General features: G+C 28.7%; 1 protein-coding gene across 4 annotated transcripts; it reads left to right on the plus strand.

Annotated features, from left to right (window-relative positions):
- The first annotated feature begins 312 nt into the window (after positions 1-312).
- Positions 313-15,891, plus strand: LOC110643234 (uncharacterized). 4 transcript variants are annotated; one of them, XM_058135838.1, is made up of 10 exons: positions 313-3,323; positions 5,218-5,577; positions 7,228-7,554; positions 9,187-9,537; positions 11,164-11,817; positions 12,936-13,757; positions 13,846-14,598; positions 14,845-14,914; positions 15,079-15,364; positions 15,456-15,891. In XM_058135838.1, the coding sequence occupies exons 1-8, from the start codon at positions 507-509 to the stop codon at positions 14,860-14,862; spliced, it is 6,102 nt and encodes a 2,033-aa protein (XP_057991821.1). In that variant the 5' UTR covers positions 313-506; the 3' UTR covers positions 14,863-14,914; positions 15,079-15,364; positions 15,456-15,891. The 4 variants fall into 4 exon arrangements, with proteins under 4 accessions (XP_057991821.1, XP_057991822.1, XP_057991824.1 ...); XM_058135839.1 differs by lacking the exon at positions 5,218-5,577; XM_058135841.1 differs by lacking the exons at positions 7,228-7,554; positions 9,187-9,537.
- Positions 15,892-19,805: the final 3,914 nt, after the last annotated feature.

A 19,805-nucleotide genomic window follows, 5' to 3' on the forward strand; every position in this document is an offset into this window, starting at 1 on the left:
TATTAATATATAATTTTTCAAATTATAGAAATCCAAAGTCCTTACATTAGATTAAATCATAAATGTCTATAAAGAAAAATAAATGGTTAGAGTGACAGACAAACTTCTTTAAATTATTTTTTACTTTTTGTAATTAGAAAAAAATATATAATAATTTGACAACGACAAAGCATGATTGTTGTATGGTGGGCCCATAATCATTAATTTCCCATTGAATATGCACAGCTTATTTTCCAAATTTTTAATATTAAATAATTTTTGTTTCGCTTATTATTTCTCTTTAACAGACGGGACTGGTTCCTCTACCTTTTCTCTCCATCTGTTACCTTCTTTCTTTCTGCTGCTCATGCGTCAAATAGCATTCACTTTCCTTTGTATTCTGTGTTCTTGATTTCGAAAAATTCTCTAGCTCTGTTGCCCTTCTCATCTATCCTTGAATTTCGTTGCACTTTCTTGCTTGCATCTGTTGTTACCCACCACAAAAAAAGAAAGAAACAAAATAGGAAATGGCCCTGGATCCCATTCTTGCTATTGTTCCGATGATTGTCAAGTACACTTTCGTCCCCGTCAAGCGACACCTCAGTTACGCTTTCAACTGCGGAAGCAAGGTTGAAAAACTGAAGAATCAGGTTGAGAACCTAAAAAATAAGAGAGATGGTTTGAAGCCGCATGTTGATGAAGCTACGAGGCGAGGAGATGAGATCTATGCTAATGTTCAAGACTGGCTGACCAGTGTGGACGAAGCTATTGGGGAGGCTGATGATCTCGTCGATGAAGAACAAGCAAGGGAAAGCTGTTTCTTGGGATTGATTCCCAATTTGAAGAAGCGTTACAAGCTGAGCAAGAAAGTAGAGAAGAAAGCTCAAACAGTTGCTGAGCTTCGGGAGAAATGCAAATTTGATCTCGATCGAATTGCCTGCCGCCCTCCTCTTTGGCAAATAGTGCCTCCATCTGTCTATAATAATGAAGAGTTGCATTCAAGGATTTCTATCTTGGAGAAAGTTATGAATGCGCTGAGGGATCCTGCATTTAACATGATAGGAGTGTATGGTCTGGGTGGTGTCGGAAAAACCACTCTAGCAAAAGAAGTCCGAAGGAAAGCAATAGAAGACAAGTTATTCGATGTTGTACTTATGGGTACTGTGTCTGAAACACCGGAGCTTCGAAAAATTCAAGGGACGTTCGCAGATATGCTGGGCCTAGAATTAAAAGAGGAGACTGAAGAAGGGAGAGCATGTCGATTGCGTCAACGATTACTGCAGGAGAAGAAGATCCTCGTGATTTTGGATGATATTTGGGAACAACTCGAACCGGAGAAACTAGGAATTCCTTTTGGGAATGATCACAAAGGATGTAAAATATTTCTGACCTCCAGAAGAGAAGATATATTGTCCCGAGACATGGGCACCCAAGAAAGTTTTGAGCTTCGAGTTCTATCAGAAGCAGAGGCGTGGAGTTTATTTGTGACAGTGGTTGGTGATGTTACGAATCAGGACTTGCGCTCTATAGCAACTGAAGTAGCAAAAAAATGTGCAGGTTTGCCCGTCTTAATTGTTACAGTTGCAGGAGCTTTGAAAAATCGGGACTTGAACGAATGGAATGTTGCTTTGGAAGAGTTATCTAAGGTTGACAATGAAGGAATTCAGTCAAAAGTATACGCAACTCTGAAGTTGAGCTACAACCATTTGGCTAGTGAAGAACTGAAGTCTTTTTTCTTGCTTTGTGCTCAAATTGCTCAGAGTGATATTCAAATCGGGGACTTGCTGTTGTACAGTATGGGTTTGGATTTGCTTAGAAGCAAGGATACAGTGGAGTATGCAAGAAACAGAGTATATAAATTGGTAAGAGACCTCAAAGCCTCTTGCTTGCTATTAGACGGTGACAGGAATGGATCTCTGAAAATGCATGACGTTGTTAGGGATACTGCTCTCGATATTGCATCTAAATCTCAACACCCATTCACATTCAGAGATGTAGTTGAAACAAAAGAATGGCCAAACAGGGATTTCAGAAGCTGCTCCAGAATCGCTTTGCCTTCCTGTGAAATCCATGAGCTTCCTGAACGGTTGGAGTGCCCAAAATTAGAGTTACTTGTCCTCGGAAGGGGATCTATTCATTCGAAAGGCCCTGATTTGAATATCTCTGATATATTTTTTGAAGGGATTACAAAGCTTAAAGTACTGCATTTCACTGGGATGTTTTTACGGTCCCTGCCTCCATCTCTTGGTTACTTAATAAACCTTCTTACGTTGTGTTTAGATGAATGTGTATTGCGGGATGCATCTGTGATAGGTGAACTGAAGAGATTAGAGGTCCTCAGCTTTCGTAGATCTATGATAGAAGAGCTGCCAAGAGAAATAGCACATTTAACTCGGCTGAAATTGTTAGATCTGAGCGACTGTGACAAACTCAAAGTCATTCCGGCAAATGTCATATCAAGGTTATCCCTATTAGAAGAACTGTATATGCTGAAGAGCTTTGGTCAATGGGAGCTTCAAGGTCTCAACAGTTCAAACAATGCAAGCCTTGCTGAATTGAAAAACCTGTCTAGGTTGACAACGTTGGAAATAGATGTTCCAGATGTCAAGATGTTACCGAAAGACTTATTCTCTAATAAGTTGGAACGGTATGATATTGTTATCGGAAAAAAGAGGTATTGGTATGATGAGTATTTATCCTCAAGAAGGCGAAGGATTCGGCTTAATACAGACATTCATCTGGATCATGGAGTTGATTTGTTGCTCAAGAAAGCGGAAGTTCTATATCTAGATAATGTGAAGGGGATCAAGAGCATTTTGTATGACATGGATCGGGAAGGGTTTCAGCGATTAAAGCATCTTGACATCGACAATAGTGATGACATTCAATATGTTATTAATTCAACGGTGCAGGTCCCTAGTTTAAATGTCTTTCCCATCCTGGAGTCTTTGTCTTTGAATAATTTGGTGAGCCTAGAGAAGATTTGTTATGGCCGACTTACAACAGGGCCTTTCGCCAAATTAAGAAAATTAGAAGTCAGAGGATGCAATGGATTGAAGGATCTCTTCTCATTCTCCATGGTTAGAAACCTATCTCAGCTTCAGGAAATGACAGTAAGCGATTGCCAGAACATGGAAGAGATTGTGATCGATCAAAGTGGCGTAGGAGAAGACAATATAGAAGTGGCTGAGTTCAGTCAATTACGTTCCCTGACACTAGAAGCTCTCCCAGCGCTCAAAAGCTTTTGCTTGAAAGTGAAGGAGTCGACAAGTGATGATGGAGGATCCAATGAAATTGTGTTAGAGGATGACGTTCATAATCCACGGCCACTTTTCGAAAAAATGGTATGTCCATAAATTTTTATTTTTAATACTATTCTAGCATTTTGAGGAATTTGATGCCAATTTGTTAAAATTTATTAAAATTCTAATTAAATTATGAGATTAAATTGATAATTAGGTTTCAATTTGTATAATTAAATATTTATATTTACAAAGGAGAAGGAAAACTAAATCATAATTTTTCATCTATTTCAAATAATTACTTATCCAAACCCAACCATTATCTGTTGATAAATATATAATTCAATGATATATCGTATAAAATTAAATATATATATTTTACATTTTTTTGAAAAGGTCAATTATTGAATTTTAATTTTTTAAAATAATATCACCCAATTTTAATTTATATTAAAAAAAAACCTAACCTTTTATCATTTTACTATAAAATTATTATTTTAATTTTAATTTAAAATAAAATTATCATTTTACAAACCTGACCTCTATCCCTCTTCCTTTTCTCTCTCTCTCCTTTCTCTTAATCAAAATAAAAATTAAAACTAATCATCAAAATAGTACTTTTAAAATTTTAAAATATAAAATTTTTGTTATTTTAAAAATGAAAAATCATATTATTTTAATTTCTTCTACCAAAAATTGGATTCAGTTAATGTTAAATTAAAAAGTATTGATTACTTTAATATAAGCTTAACTGAACTTCGTTTAAAAATTTAAAGAGAAAATGAATTTGTTATTTTATTATTTTTAAAATAATATAATTAATGCATTATTAATTTATTTAAGTTATTAAATTCAAAAATTTCATGGTAAAGTCATATATATATATATATATATATATATATATATATATATTATTTTAAGTGTTTGGCTTTGATTAAGTTGTGTACTTAAACTCTAATAACTTTATAAATTATGTAATATAAGTTTATTGAAAACTGAATTGGAGTTGAAATTTCTTTAAAATTTTCCGTTAATATATAAATTTATAATAATAAATTCAAAAATTATAATAATAAAAAATAATACATTAAAAAATTATCCAAAAAAAAAAGAAACTGAGGTTTAATATTTCTTACATTTAATTATAATATCTAATAATAAATATATATTTGTTAATAAAAACTTATAATTTAATTAAAAATATATGCAAAAAATAAAAATTCCCCAATCACCCAATCAATAAACACAATTAAACATTAACCATCACATTTTCAATCAAATTAATCAATAATTTTTCTAATTAAATATTACTCGAATTTAGTTTTTGACAAAAATTAAAATAATATGACTTTTATTTTTAATAATAACACATTTTAATAATTTAAAATAATTAAAAATTTTATGAATATAAAAAATTAAACTTTATTATTTTGATAAAAAATAGTGTTTTTTAAAAGCAGTTTTTATAAATTTTTGTAGCTAGGATTAATTTTTTTTTAGTAATTTTTTATTTTGATTAAGAGAAAAGAATAAAGGAGATGAATGGAAAAAGAAAAGAGAGGAAGAGGGTAAAATAGTAATTTTATTTTGATAAGTTGGCTCACAATGATTTTTTTTTTGTCAATAATGATTACAATGATTGTAGGATAAAATTGCAATTATTTAATAAATTTCATACCAATTTGTTAAAATTAAATTAAGGGATTAAATATTTATATTTGCAAAGGAGAAGGTTAACTAAATAATAATGAATTTATATCAATTTCAAATAAGAATACATCTAAATTGATCATTATACTATAAATAATAAAAATAATGTATCAAGGTAAAATTCTTTCATTTCAAATAATTACTTATCCAAACTCAACCTTTAATTGAATATATAATTACTTAATTGGCAATGTTTAATTCTGCTCCTTGCATATATAATTGCATGTTGTAAAATTTCTTGATTAAAAGAAAACAATTTTTATGAAATGATGCATTTTATGTGCAGGTTTCATTCCCCAACTTGGAGGAACTCTCTGTAGAGTCCATAGGATGTCAGGATTTGAAGTATTTATTTACAACTTCATTTGTCAAAAGCCTTTTACGGCTCAAGACACTTTGGATAAAAGATTGTGGGTTCATGGAAAGGATAGTTCTCACAGAAGAATTCGCAGAAGAAGAGAGACTGGATAAGATAATCTTCTCTGATTTAGAAAATTTGACTATCTGGGATCTTCCAAATCTCACAAGTTTTTGTGATGGGCATTTAATTGAATTTTGCTCTCTGACCAATCTACGGATAAGAAATTGCCCTGTGTTTAAGACTTTCGTCTCAAATCTTCTAAGTGGATCTCTTTTTGATGAAAAGGTTAGTCTTTTCTATCATTAATTTGCATTTTTTATTCACATTCTAACACAGACATATATCACTTAATTTTGAATTTATGTTATTTTAGTCACTCAACTTTAATTTATTAAAATAAAAATCTTAATCTACCATATAAAGTTTTTCGGTTACCAAAATAAAATTACCATGTTACCTCCCATCCTTTTTTTTTTTCCTCTCTCTCTCATTCACTTAAGCAAAATAAAAATTACAACTAATCATCAAAAATACAAAACTACTTTAATTTAAGATTTTAAAGCACAAAATTTTTGTTATTTTTAAAAAATGAAAATCATATTATTTTAATTGTCTGTCAAAAATATGATTGAATTAATGTTAAATTAAAAATGATTGACTAATTTGATGGAAAACTTTAATTTAAACTGAATTGAGATTCGTGTAGAAATTTAAAGGGAAAATGAATTTGCTATTTTATTATTTAAAAAAAAAATTTGGATTAACATATTATATTAATTTGTTTAAGTTATAGGTCGATATTTATTATTATTTTTTTTAGTGTTTGGCTTTAATTAAGTTGTGTACTTAAACTCTAATAACTTTATAAAGTATGTAAGACAAGTATATAGAAAATTGAATTGGAGTTGAAATTTCTTTAAAATTTTCCGTTAATATATAAATTTATAATAATAAATTCAAAAATTATAATAATAAAAAATAATACATTAAAAAATTATCCAAAAAAAAAAAAGAAACTGAGGTTTAATATTTCTTGCATTTAATTATAATATCTAATAATAAATATATATTTGTTCATAAAAACTTATAATTTAATTAAAAATATATGCAAAAAATAAAAATTCCCCAATCACCCAATCAATAAACACAATTAAACATTAACCATCACATTTTCAATCAAATTAATCAATAATTTTTCTAATTAAATATTACTCGAATTTAGTTTTTGACAAAAATTAAAATAATATGACTTTTATTTTTAATAATAACACATTTTAATATTTTAAAATAATTAAAAATTTTATGAATATAAAAAATTAAACTTTATTATTTTGATAAAAAATAGTGTTTTTTAAAAGCAGTTTTTATAAATTTTTGTAGCTAGTATTAATTTTTTTAGTAATTTTTTATTTTGATTAAGAGAAAAAGATAAAGGAGATGAATGGAAAAAGAAAAGAGTGGAAGAGGGTAAAATAGTAATTTTATTTTGATAAGTCCGCTCACAATGATATTTTTTTTTTGTCAATAATGATTATGATTGTAGGATAAAATTGCAATCATTTAATAGATTTTGATACCATTTTGTTAAAATTCAATAAAATTAAGTTAAGGGATTAAATTGGTAATTAGGTTTTAAATTGTATAATTAAATATTTATGTTTGCAAAGGAGAAGGGAAACTAAATAATGAATTTACATCCATTTCAAATAAGAAATATATCTAAATTGATCATTATATTATAAATAATAAAAATAATGTATCAAGGTAAAGTTCTTTCATTTCAAATAATTACTTATCCAAACTCAACCTTTAATTGAATATATAATTACTTAATTGGCAATGTTTAATTCTGCTCCTTGCATATATAATTGCATGTTGTACAATTTCTTGATTAAAAGAAAACAATTTTTATGAAATGAAGCATTTTATGTGCAGGTTTCATTCCCCAACTTGGAGGAACTCTATGTACGCTCCATAGATTTGAAGTATTTATTTGCAACTTCATTTGTCAGAAACCTTTTACGGCTCAAGAGACTTCACATAGAAAATTGTGGGTTCATGGAAAGGATAGTTCTCACAGAAGAATTCACAGAAGAAGAGAGACTGGATAAGATAATCTTCTCTGATTTAGAAAAATTAATTCTCTGGGATCTTCCAAATCTTACAAGTTTTTGTGATGGGCATTTACGGATAGACAATCGTCTCAAATCGTCTAAGTCTTTCGTATCAAATCGTCTAAGTGGATCTCTTTTTGATGGAAAGGTTAGTCTTTTCTATCATTAATTTGTATTTTTTATTCACATTCTAACACACACACATATATATCAATTAATTTTGAATTTATTTTATTTTAGTCACACACACATAAAGTTTTTCGGTTACCAAAATAAAATTACCATTTTACCTCCCATCCTTTTTTTTTTCCTCTCTCTCTCGTTCTCTTAATCAAAATAAAAATTAGAACTAATCATCAAAAATACAAAACTACTTTAATTTAAGATTTTAAAGCACAAAATTTTTGTTATTTTTAAAAAATGAAAATCATATTATTTTAATTGTTTGACAAAAATATGATTGAATTAATGTTAAATTAAAAATAATTGACTAATTTGATGAAAAACTTTAATTTAAACTGAATTGAGATTCGTTTAGAAATTTAAAGGGAAAATGAATTTGCTATTTTATTATTTAAAAAAAAATTAGGATTAACATATTATATTAATTTGTTTAAGTTATAGGTCGATATTTATTATTATTTTTTTTAGTGTTTGGCTTTAATTAAGTTGTGTACTTAAACTCTAATAACTTTATAAAGTATGTAAGACAAGTATATAGAAAACTGAATTGGAGTTGAAATTTCTTTAAAATTTCCCATTAATATATAAATTTTTAATAATCAATTCAAAAAATTATAATAATAAAAAATGATAAATTAAAAAAAATTAAAAAATAGAAACTGAGGTTTAATATTTCTTAAATTATATTATATTATCTAATAATAAATATATTGTTACTAATAAAAACATATAATTTAATTAAAAATATATGTAAAAAATGGAAAAGTCCCAATCATGCTCATCCGAAGGCTTCGTCGGTGCAAAGGCAACAACTAATCAATAAACATAATTAAACATTAAGCATCACATTTTTCAATCAAATTAAAATATTTTTTTTAATTTAATATTAATTGAATTTATTTTTTGACAAAATTAAAATAATATGACTTTTATTTTTAATAATAACACATTTTAATATTTTAATATAATTAAAAATTTTATGAATATAAAAACTTAAACTTTATTATTTTGATAAAAAAATTAAAATTTTCTTAAAAAAAAGCAGTTTTTATAAATTTTGGTAGTTAGTATTAATTTTTTTTAGTAATTTTTTATTTTGATTAAGAGAAAAAGATAAAGGAGATGAATGAAAAAAGAAAAGGGGGTAAAATAGTAATTTTATTTTAATAAGTTGGCTTATAAATTTAATGATTACAATGATTGTAGGATAAAATTGCAATCATTTAATAGATTTCGATACCATTTTGTTAAAATTTAATAAAATTAAATTAAGGGATTAAATTGGTAATTAGGTTTTAAATTGTATAATTAAATATTTATGTTTGCAAAGGAGAAGGGAAACTAAATAATGAATTTACATCCATTTCAAATAAGAATATATCTAAATTGATCATTATATTATAAATAATAAAAATAATGTATCAAGGTGAAATTCTTTCATTTCAAATAATTACTTATCCAAACTCAACCTTTAATTGAATATATAATTACTTAATTGGCAATGTTTAATTCTGCTCCTTGCATATATAATTGCATGTTGTACAATTTCTTGATTAAAAGAAAACAATTTTTATGAAATGAAGCATTTTATGTGCAGGTTTCATTCCCCAACTTGGAGGAACTCTATGTACGCTCCATAGATTTGAAGTATTTATTTGCAACTTCATTTGTCAGAAACCTTTTACGGCTCAAGAGCCTTCACATAGATAATTGTGGGTTCATGGAAAGGATAGTTCTCACAGAAGAATTCGCAGAAAAAGAGAGACTGGATAAGATAATCTTCTCTGATTTAGAAAATTTGACTCTATGGCATCTTCCAAATCTCACAAGTTTTTGTGATGGGCATTTAATTGAATTTTGCTCTCTCACCAATCTGAAGATAAGAAATTGCCCTGTGTTTAAGACTTTCGTCTCAAATCGTCTAAGTCAATCTCTTTTTGATGAAAAGGTTAGTCTTTTTTATCATTAATTTACATTTTTTATTCACATTCTAACACACACATATATATCACTTAATTTTAAATTTATTTTATTTTAGTTACTCAATTTTAATTTATTAAAATAAAATTCTTAATATACCGTATAAGGTTTTTCAGTTACAAAAATGAAATTACCATTTTACCTCCCATCCTTTTTTTTTTTCCCTCTCTCTCTCTCATTCTCTTAATCAAAATAAAAATTACAACTAATCATCAAAAATACAAAACTACTTTAATTTAAGATTTTAAAGCGTAAAATTTTTGTTATTTTTAAAAATTTAAATCATATTATTTTAATTGTTTGTCAAAAATTCGATTTGGTAAATTAAAAATTATTGACTAATTTGATAGAAAACTTTATTTTGAACTTAATTGAGATTCGTTTAGGAATTTAAAGGGAAAATGAATTTGCTATTTTATTGTTTAAAAAATAAAAAAATAATATAATTAAGATTAACATATTATATTAATTTGTTTATGTTATTAAATACAAAAATTTCATGTTTATTCATTTTCATAGGTTCAATTTTTTTATTTTTTTTTTAGTGTTTGGCTTTGAATAAGTTGTGTATTTAAACTCTAATAAGTTTATAAATTATGTAATACAAGTATTTAGAAAACTGAATTGGAGTTGAAATTTCTTTAAAGTTTCCTATTAATATATAAATTTATAATAATCAATTCAAAAAATTGAAATAATAAAAAATTATAAATTATAAAAATAAATTTCTTAAAAAAATACAAACTGATGTTTGTATTTCTTAAATTTAATTACATTATCTGCTAATAAATATATTCATAAATAAAAACCTATAATTTAATTTAAACATATATGTAAAAAATGAAAAAAGGCCCAATCAGGCTCATCCGATGGCTTCATTGATGCCGAGGCATCAACAAATCAATAAACATAATTAAATATTAAACATCACGTTTTCAATAAAATTAATCAATAAATTTAATTTAATATTAATTGAATCTAGTTTTTGACAAAAATTAAAATAATGTGATTTTTATTTTTAATATTAACAAATTTTAATATTTTAAAATAACTAAAAATTTTATTAAATAAAATTAAAATATTATTTTGACAAAAATTAAAATTTTCTTAATCTTATTCTGTAAAATAATTATTTTTTAAATATAGTTTTAGATTTTGATGGTTAGTATTACTATTTTCTTCCATTATTATTTGTCTCATTTAGGTTTTATACGGTAATTAAGGAAATAATTAAATAACTTTGCTTTTATAAAAGTATACTAGTAATTGACTAAATTATTTTTTATCTCACCTATAAAATTGCCATAGATAAAAATAGACAAAAAAAAAAACTTTTTATTTTTATTTTGATTCAAATAGAAAGAGAAAGGAGAAGAATGGAGAAAGAAAAAGGAGAAAGAGGCTAAAATGGTAATTTTATTTTAGCATTTGGAAAATCAACTATAACATATATTAAAGTTGAATGATATTATTTTAATAAATTAAAATTGAGTGATTAAAATGAAATATCCTCAAAATTACATGACTACTACTATAATTTACTTAAATTTTCATGGAGTGCCACATTATTAATAAATTTGGAACAAAATTGCAGGTTGCATTTTCGAGCTTGGAGCATCTGTCAATAAGTAGCATGAGTAACTTGGAAAGGATATGGCACAACCAACTCGCTGGAGGTTCCTTTTGCATGCTAAAATCAATGACAGTAGGAGATTGTAAAAACTTGCACACACTTTTTCCATCAAATGACTTAAGAAGATTCCAGAAATTGGAGCAGTTAAATTTAACGAATTGTGATTCACTAGAAGAGATATATCAACTCCCAGAATTCAATGCTGAAGAAGAAAGTTTTGCAATAGATTTGAATTTAAGGTCTATGGAAATTAGTGATCTGAAAAATTTGAAAAATCTCTTTCCTGCTTCCGTAGCACAAAACCTTTTACTACTTGAAAAGCTTAGTGTATACTCTTGTGGGGTGGAGGCGATTGTTGCAAAGGCAGAAGGTGCAAAAGCAGCCCCTTCTTTTGTGTTCCCAAAACTGCTTTCCTTGAAACTCTCAAATCTAGAAGATATCAGGAGATTTTATCCAGGAATACATAGCTTGGAATTTCCAAGGTTAAAAGATTTGAAGGTGCATGATTGTGGAAACGGAATGGAGTTTTGTTCAGATTTGTTTGGTTTACAGGGACAACATGGAGAGGAACAACATCACATCACTATCCAACAACCATTACACTTGGAGAAAAAGGTACAATCCTCTTATTCTTTAAATTACATTCATTGAAAAAGTAGGTACTTCCTTTAAATAAAGAAAAAAAAAACTATAATTACACTATATAAAAGGTATACGCCATAATAATACACTAGTTTAAAAGTGTTTTTTAAGAAAAAATATTTAAAAAATAAAATTTTAGAAAAAATTATTTTCAAGTAAAAAATTTTTTAAAAAATAAATTTTGGAAAAAATTTTCTTTTTTTAGTATTTATAAATTTTTCTATTTAAATCTTTTTTTTAAACAAACAATGTTTTCTTTGAAATTTTTTTATGAAAAAAATTTTGTTGACAAAAAATTTTTTTGATATCTTTTTTAGAAAAGTTCTCTATTTGAAAATGATTTTTCAAAAGCATTCTTCTGAAAAAAAATATTAATAAAAAATAATTGTGAAATTTTACAATGTTTTAAATGTTTGATTGCTTTAATTAATGAAAAAGTTTTAAAAAATAGAGAGAATTTATAAGTGAATAAGAATTTATAAGAGAATTTATAACTTTTAAAAAGTTTAAAAAAAGTTTAATTTTATTTAATTTTATAGACTAAATAGTAATTTTCTTTTAAATTACATGAATAAGAATTTATAAGAGAATTTATAAGTTTAAAAAAGTTTAATTTTATCTAATTTTATAGACTAAATGGTAATTTAATTTTAAATTACATGAATAAGAATTTAGAATAATTTTTAGAATAAATAATTTAATTCATTTAGTAACTATATAGTATAAAATGCAAAAATACTTTTTAATATTAATCACTAAAATAAAATAAATTCAAAATAATAGAATGAAAATTAAACTTGACTGCCATTATATTAATTTCAAATTTATACTTGAGAAAAAAGTTGTTATAAAGTCAATGGTCTTGACGTCATTTCCCTTCTGTGGATTTTATTGCATGTTATAATTTCCCTTCTATTGGTTTAAATCATTTCATTTTTAAGAAGTAACAAGAAATTCATTAAGATTAGCTGAGAAAATCTGCTTGTAATACATCAGAAATAGAAAATGGAAAATCTTCTATGTCTATATACTATTCTTTAATACCATCATCAATTCATGGCCTGTGAGATAATCAATTTGCTTTTGCATAGGTTTTCCCCAATTTGGAGGAGTTGTCATCAGATGGTCAGATGATTGAGATGATTTTGCAATGCCAATTGCCAAAAGGTTTCCTTTTCAAAGTAAAATCTGTTGAACTGAGCTTTATTCGAGGGAAATCATATGTTGCTCTTTTTGGATTCCTTCAAAGGTTACCCAATCTGGAAACTGTATCTGTCAAAGATTCTTTGCTCCAAGGGTTTGTACTCCAATGCGAAGATAATGATGGCGCTATGCTACCACGGATTAGAAATTTGAAATTGTGGAGGCTTGATCATATAAAGCATATCTGGAAGCCACACCCCCAAATGGACCTTGTTCTTCAAAATCTCCAGACTATGAATGTATTTTATTGTTTTGATTTGATCAGTTTAGCACCATCCTCTTCCTCTTTCCAAAACCTAACTACTCTAAAAGTTCAATCTTGCAAAGTATTGAAACATTTGGTAACACCATCAGCAGCCAAAAGTATGGTGCAACTTGTGACAATGGAGATTAGAGCTTGCGAAATGTTGACCGAAATAGTAGTCGATGAACAAAATGGAACACCAGAAGAGATCGAATTCGGCAAATTGAAAACTTTGCGGCTCATTGATTTAGAAAGCCTCACAAGCTTTTGCTTCGGTGGTTTTACATTCAAATTCCCATGTTTGGAAGTAGTAACTGTGGAAAGATGCCCCAATATGAGGACATTCTCTGCTGGAGTGTTGAGCACACCAAAGCTGCAGTGTGTACAATTGAGAGAAATTCATTTTCAGAAATGGCTTTGGGAGGGCGACCTTAATACCACCATACGGCAGTTGTATACGGAAATGGTAAGCATCCTTCTAATTTTTCTTAAAATTCCAGTTTAAGAGTAATTTTATTTCTTCTTTAACTAATGCAACATTTTTGTTTTTTCAGGATGGATTTAATGGCATTAAGAAATTTATACTCTCTAAATTTCCCCACATAAAGGAAAAATGGCACACCCAACTTCCTTTGAAGCTCCTAGACGGGTTAAGTGAATTGGTGGTGGACAATTGTGAGTATTTCTCGAAAGCCTTATCATCAAATCAACTCCAGTTCTTGAACCGTTTGGAGGTGCTGATTGTAGAAAAATGCAGCTCACTAGAAGAAATATTTGATTTGGAAGGGATGAATGCTGTTGAAGGGCATGATGAGTTGGTGTTGTGGTTACAGGAATTGCATTTAATTGATCTACCAAAGTTGAGGCGTCTATGGAACAAGGATCCTCGAGGCATTTTAGATTTTAAAAACCTAAGACTGCTGAAGGTTCATAATTGTAGCAGTTTAGGTAATATATTTACTCTTCCCATGGCTTTGGAGCTTGTGAAACTTGAGTGCATAGAAATAAAGAGATGTAGTTCGTTGGAGGAAATCATCAATAAAGAAGGGGAAGAGGAAGGAGCAAGGGATAAGACCATATTCCCTTCATTACACTCCATCATTCTTGAGTATTTGCCTAGTTTAGTAAGCTTTTATTCGAGAAGTGATGTTTTGAATTGTCCATCATTGGAAAAAATTGAGATAATTGACTGTCCAAAGATGGAGACATTTTCAATTAAAAATTCCTCAGGTGTGATTGTTGAGGGAAGCAAAGAACCTTGCAAGAGATGTTTTGATGCTCCTACTGTACCCATTTTCAGTGGCAAGGTCAGTTCATAAAATTCTATCTGTTACATATCATAAATTGTGTGATTGTATTTAGTAACTTGACTAGTTTTTGATGTGCAAACAACCAAATTAACTTAGTCATGTGTGAAATTAGTTGGAATTTGTTGTTTATGCTTGTATGACTTTTCAATAATCGATAGTGGACGTGCCTTGTCAATTTTATATTAGGGGCATCTATCATAGCATTCTTACTTTCTGTTGTCCCTGAAAATAAAAAATGTCCAGGATGATGAGGAAAATTGAAGCCATCTTTCATTTTTGCAAATCTGGAACAAAGAGGCAGATTTTCAATGAAGTAAGAAGCCTTTAATCCTTCGATCCATTCTCTTATATCATAGTGGTTTCCTTTGAGCTCATACTTGTTCTCAGCACATACTCCAGATAGACTTTGTTTCTGAGTTTCTGCAACTTGATTGCTTGCTAGTATTAAATTTGTTAACTATCAATTGCTATTTGCAGATTAAGTGTTGCAAGCTGTTGATAGAAATTGTAGCAGATGAAGAACATGGAACAGCAGAAGAGATTGAATTCAACAAATTGAAAACTTTGGAACTCATTCATTTAGCAAGCCTCATAAGCTTTGTCAGAATCGTAAAAGTGAAACTTTCTAAATTCTCATCTTTGTTAGAAGTAAATGTAAAAGCATTAAGCATACCAAAGCTTCAACATGTACAACTGACATTTTTGGAATTGGCTTTGGAAGGGAAACCTCAATGCCACCACAAAACAGTTGTATATGGAAATGGTATGTATGTATCCACTAAAATTTTTCTTACAATGTCAGTTTGAGTAATTTTATTCCTTCTTTAACTAATGCAGCATTATGGCTTTTTCAGGATGGATTTAAATAGCATTGAGAAAGTGAAACTTTCTAAATGTCCTCAAGGGGAAAATGGCATAGTCACTTTCTATTGAAGAAATTACTAAAACCATATTTCATTTGGCTGATGTTCTTGGGATTTTTCTGAGTGGTTTTCATTGTTTTTCACTTTGTAGTAGATATGGTTTTCATCTGAGCTTTTATTTCTTCTTCTTCTTCTTCTTCTTCTTTTTATGTTGTTGAAGTTCACATCCTGGATAGAAGACAATTCAACTAATATATCTACTGTGTAAGGGTATGAATTTGAGCATGGTATTGAATTGTAGAAGCTGCGAAACACTAAAAATTACTTTCACAGTTAACTGTATTACCTTTTGGTTTTGTTTTCATGATGACAAATTCATGAAATTATTGTAGCTTTAATTTTATAATTGCAATCTAAATTTTCCCAATTCATGATTCATAATTTCTCTTTCTTTTGGAGTGGGAGACTAGAATTAACACACTTATGTGCTAGCTTTGAGTAGCAGTTAGAACTTAGAATGCCAACAATTCTGCAGATAAGAGATACTGATGATAGGTTTGCCAAGACTCACAAAGAACAGAAACATAATCTTTTTTTTTTTTTTTTTTATATATATATATATAAAGGAACAGAAAACAGAAAACATAATGAAATGTCTCGGGCAGAACGAGGACTTAAAACAGAAAATTGACAACTAAGGCCACAGGTTGGAAGACCACATGCATGTTGTCTCAGGGGCAGAAAATTGCATATTGTCCTCCTGTGAGAACACCAAGCAAAGCAATGGGAAATTCCAGGTCATTTGTTTGGGGATGAATCAACTCCGCAACTTTTGCTTCCAAGAAACAAAACTATATCTCTCACACACTACAAACGTAAAGGAAGTCAAATAATAATAATAATAATAATAATGTTAAAATTATGACTCAAAATCCTAATGGGATTTGGAGAGAGATTTTTTTCTAATTTAAGTGGAGAAATATTCCTCAATAGAATGGATGAATATTTCCTATAATGAGTAGAACTCTTATTTTAGTGTTATTCCTAAATTGAGTTTGACTCCTAATCAGATAAGTATTGAGGAAATTTATTTGGCTTTTGCCCATTGAAGAGAGTGGCTTTTTTTGCCCATTGAAGAGAATGGCTTTCAGTCCATGGAGTGAGGCTGTCACCCATTGTAGAGAGGGGCTTTGCCAATTGTTGAGGATTTGGCTCTGCCCATTGATGAGGGGCACTTGCCCATTGCAGTGGAGAGAGGATTCAGCCTAAAGTGGAGTAAGGACATAGAATTCAAGAGGAAGGAATTCTTGTCCATTGGTGAGAGGGCTCTTGCCCATATACAATTTGTGGTGTGGTGTTGTAATAGTAAATATATTGGGTTATGTCTAGAGGAGACTGAGAGGGACTAGCTAATATATTTACTATGAGCAGTTTGATGTTGTATGGATTCTCTTGGGTGTAATTGGGTTGATGGGTAGTATAGTTTGAGCTTGTAATTGATGATTCATTATTGATGATAGTGGAAGATGGCATGTTCGTAGATGTAGCCCTATGTTGAGAGGGTGAACCACGTAAATATTGATGTTTTGTATGTTTACTTTGTTTATTTGCAGTTTATACGCTTCCGCGATGCACAATAAATAATAATAATAATAATAAATCCAATTAAAAGCAAGCAAAATGATGAAATTAATTGAGGATAATGACAATCATTTTATTAAAAGAATAATAGCAAAGATTAATCTTTGCTATTAATTAATTAGGGGTGGAGGACTAGTCATGGTCGATTGGAGCCGAGCGAAGGTTATAAAGGCTAGTCAGAATCTATTCTCTCATTTACACCCATGACGTCGCAGTAGAGTCAAGGCAGCAGCCTAGACCAAAAGAAGACTCACCTGTCACCTCCTATTGCTCCAGCCTCCACGATGCCTTTACTCTCTACTCTCCAAGTGTTGATTAGAGCTTTAACATCATCAACTACCCTACCAAAGTAAGAACCACCTAAGCTTGAACCATTAACAGCATAGTAAAGCACTGCAGAATCTGTTTCAAGAACCATACACTGATACTCTTGAACTTTAGCCTACTTAGAGCCTCCGTGGCAGAAAGAGCTTCAGCGGTTTCAACAAGTATCAAACCCTCCCGATTCTTCATCTTTCCACCCAAGAAATGGCATTAAGAGTGCTGCAAGAGCCAGCCAAATCCTACATTGCCCCCTCCTTATCCATCGCAGCATCAAAGTCACACTTTAAGGAAGCAAATGCAGGAGGATGCCACTTTACATCAAATTGAGAAGGGCTATGTGAAATTTGACCAACTCAACCATCTCTCACCTGCTTCCTATCACATCGTACCAACCTATAGGGACGGATGCAACCTCAAAAACTAACAGAGTTTCCCTTAAAAATATAACAAATGAAACATATGGAACCTGCTGAAATACATTTGAATATATATGGCTCTATTCCAGTCAAACATATCTAAAGACATACATATACAATCATCCTTTAAGTGATGATAGAAAAGAAAATATTTACAATATAGAGCTTCTAACTGCCTAAACATGTGTACAACAATTCAAAACAAAACAAAATATATAAATGAAACATATTAGCCTGACCTCTATTAAACTCTACAACTAATGAAGTAGAAGAAAGGACAATAATGAAAGAGAGCTGCTAGTACTAGAATAAGCAAAAATGATTTGAAATATTAAAATTAAAGGATGAATGTAATTACTCAATGAACAGATAAATAAATAACATATATGGAAAGAACAAGGGTTTGGTACTTAATAGTACCAACTTGCTATGCTAGAACAAGTAAGCTAAATAAATATCATTTATTCCAAATCACATAATAAAGCTAAAATAAATTTTATGCCATAAAAATATTGTTGAAATATCCTAAAATCTAAAATATCTTCCTACATTTACAATAGGTTTCCTGTAGATAATGTTGGCATCTTAGGTGCATAAATAAAAATATTAGCAATCTAACAGCAACACTGACATCTTGGACACTATAATGACATTGATAGCCCAAGAGGAATAAAATGCAGGTCATACACATGTGCAAAGCTACCCCGAAGTGCAACCACCAGATATACGCTTCAAAAGCTGTGTATATGAAGAATTGTCCCAAAGATAGTATAAATATAAATTATGCTAAAAATAAATAATCAGTCATTAAAGTGCTATCTATTCGGTATATATATAGAGTGTATTCAGCCATTTGTTTAGCTGTGATTATAGATCTCATTTTATTTCAAGCCTAATGTTTCAAAAAAACAAAAATTTTATGTGTTTTTGCAATTATAGCCAAAACTTTTTTTTTGTCAATTTTGGATTAATTTGGAACTTCAATATTTATTGTGGCCCTGTCAAAAATGGAGAATTGGGGATGCTGATGTGATACTTGATGTGACAAAATTATTATTTTTTAAATATGTTGTTGTTGGTGAGGCAGCTGATGTGGCATGAACTTTTACGTTCTTACTAACGTGGTAAAAATATTATTATTTCATCTGCTATTGCTGATGTGGCGTAACTATAATAATAAAATAAATCTAAAATTTTTTGACTTTTATCAATTATAGCTAATTTTATAAGTTTATTTTTTTTATAGTCAGTTAACTAATTTTGATTTAACTTGGCCAAAAATTAATATTTTATTACTTAATATAATTACAAAAATGAATATTTATATTATTTAGTTTAATAAAAAAAATAATTTTTTCTCCTCTCTCTCACCTCATTTTTTTATAGCATTTATTAAACTTATTTGTGAAAATAGAAAATTTTTTATTTATTTAAAAATTAAAAATTCATGTTAAAAAGTCAATAATAACCATACTCATCATTTTAGCACATAATAATAATAATAATAATAATAATAATAATAATAATAATAATAATAATAATAATAATAATCTTCATCATCATCATCATCATCATCATCAACATATGGGTAAATTTTAACAATCGTCCTTGAACTTATATAGTTGTAACGCTACAGTCTTTTAATTTATAAATGTAACATAAAACCCCCTCAACTTTCAAATTTTGTACAATAAAATTCCTCTAACCTCCAATCACCGGTTTTTCAGTTAGATATTAACGTAGATAGTTCCAGTGTAATGCTTAGTCATCATTTCTCTTTTCTCTCTCAAGCCATGTACAAATTGAATCTTTTTACTCTCTGTAGAGAAAATAATTTTTCATGTATAGAGAGAATAATTTTACACTTTGCATAAGAAAGGAAAGAAAAATACTGACTAAGCATCACGCTGGATCTGTTCACGTCAGCTTCTAACTAGAAAATCATTAATTAAAAGTTAGA

This window comes from Hevea brasiliensis, chromosome 14 (genome assembly GCF_030052815.1).
Source record: "Hevea brasiliensis isolate MT/VB/25A 57/8 chromosome 14, ASM3005281v1, whole genome shotgun sequence".
Taxonomy (NCBI): domain Eukaryota; kingdom Viridiplantae; phylum Streptophyta; class Magnoliopsida; order Malpighiales; family Euphorbiaceae; genus Hevea; species Hevea brasiliensis.

What these genes read in the sequence shown, in the direction of transcription:
- LOC110643234 (XM_058135838.1), top strand. Translation starts at nt 507, where the DNA reads ATGGCCCTGGATCCCATTCTTGCTATTGTTCCGATGATTGTCAAGTAC. An exon ending in AATCTCTTTTTGATGAAAAG is followed by an intron (nt 9,538 to 11,163) that starts GTTAGTCTTTTT and finishes ACAAAATTGCAG; the next exon opens with GTTGCATTTTCGAGCTTGGA. An exon ending in GGCAGTTGTATACGGAAATG is followed by an intron (nt 13,758 to 13,845) that starts GTAAGCATCCTT and finishes TTGTTTTTTCAG; the next exon opens with GATGGATTTAATGGCATTAA.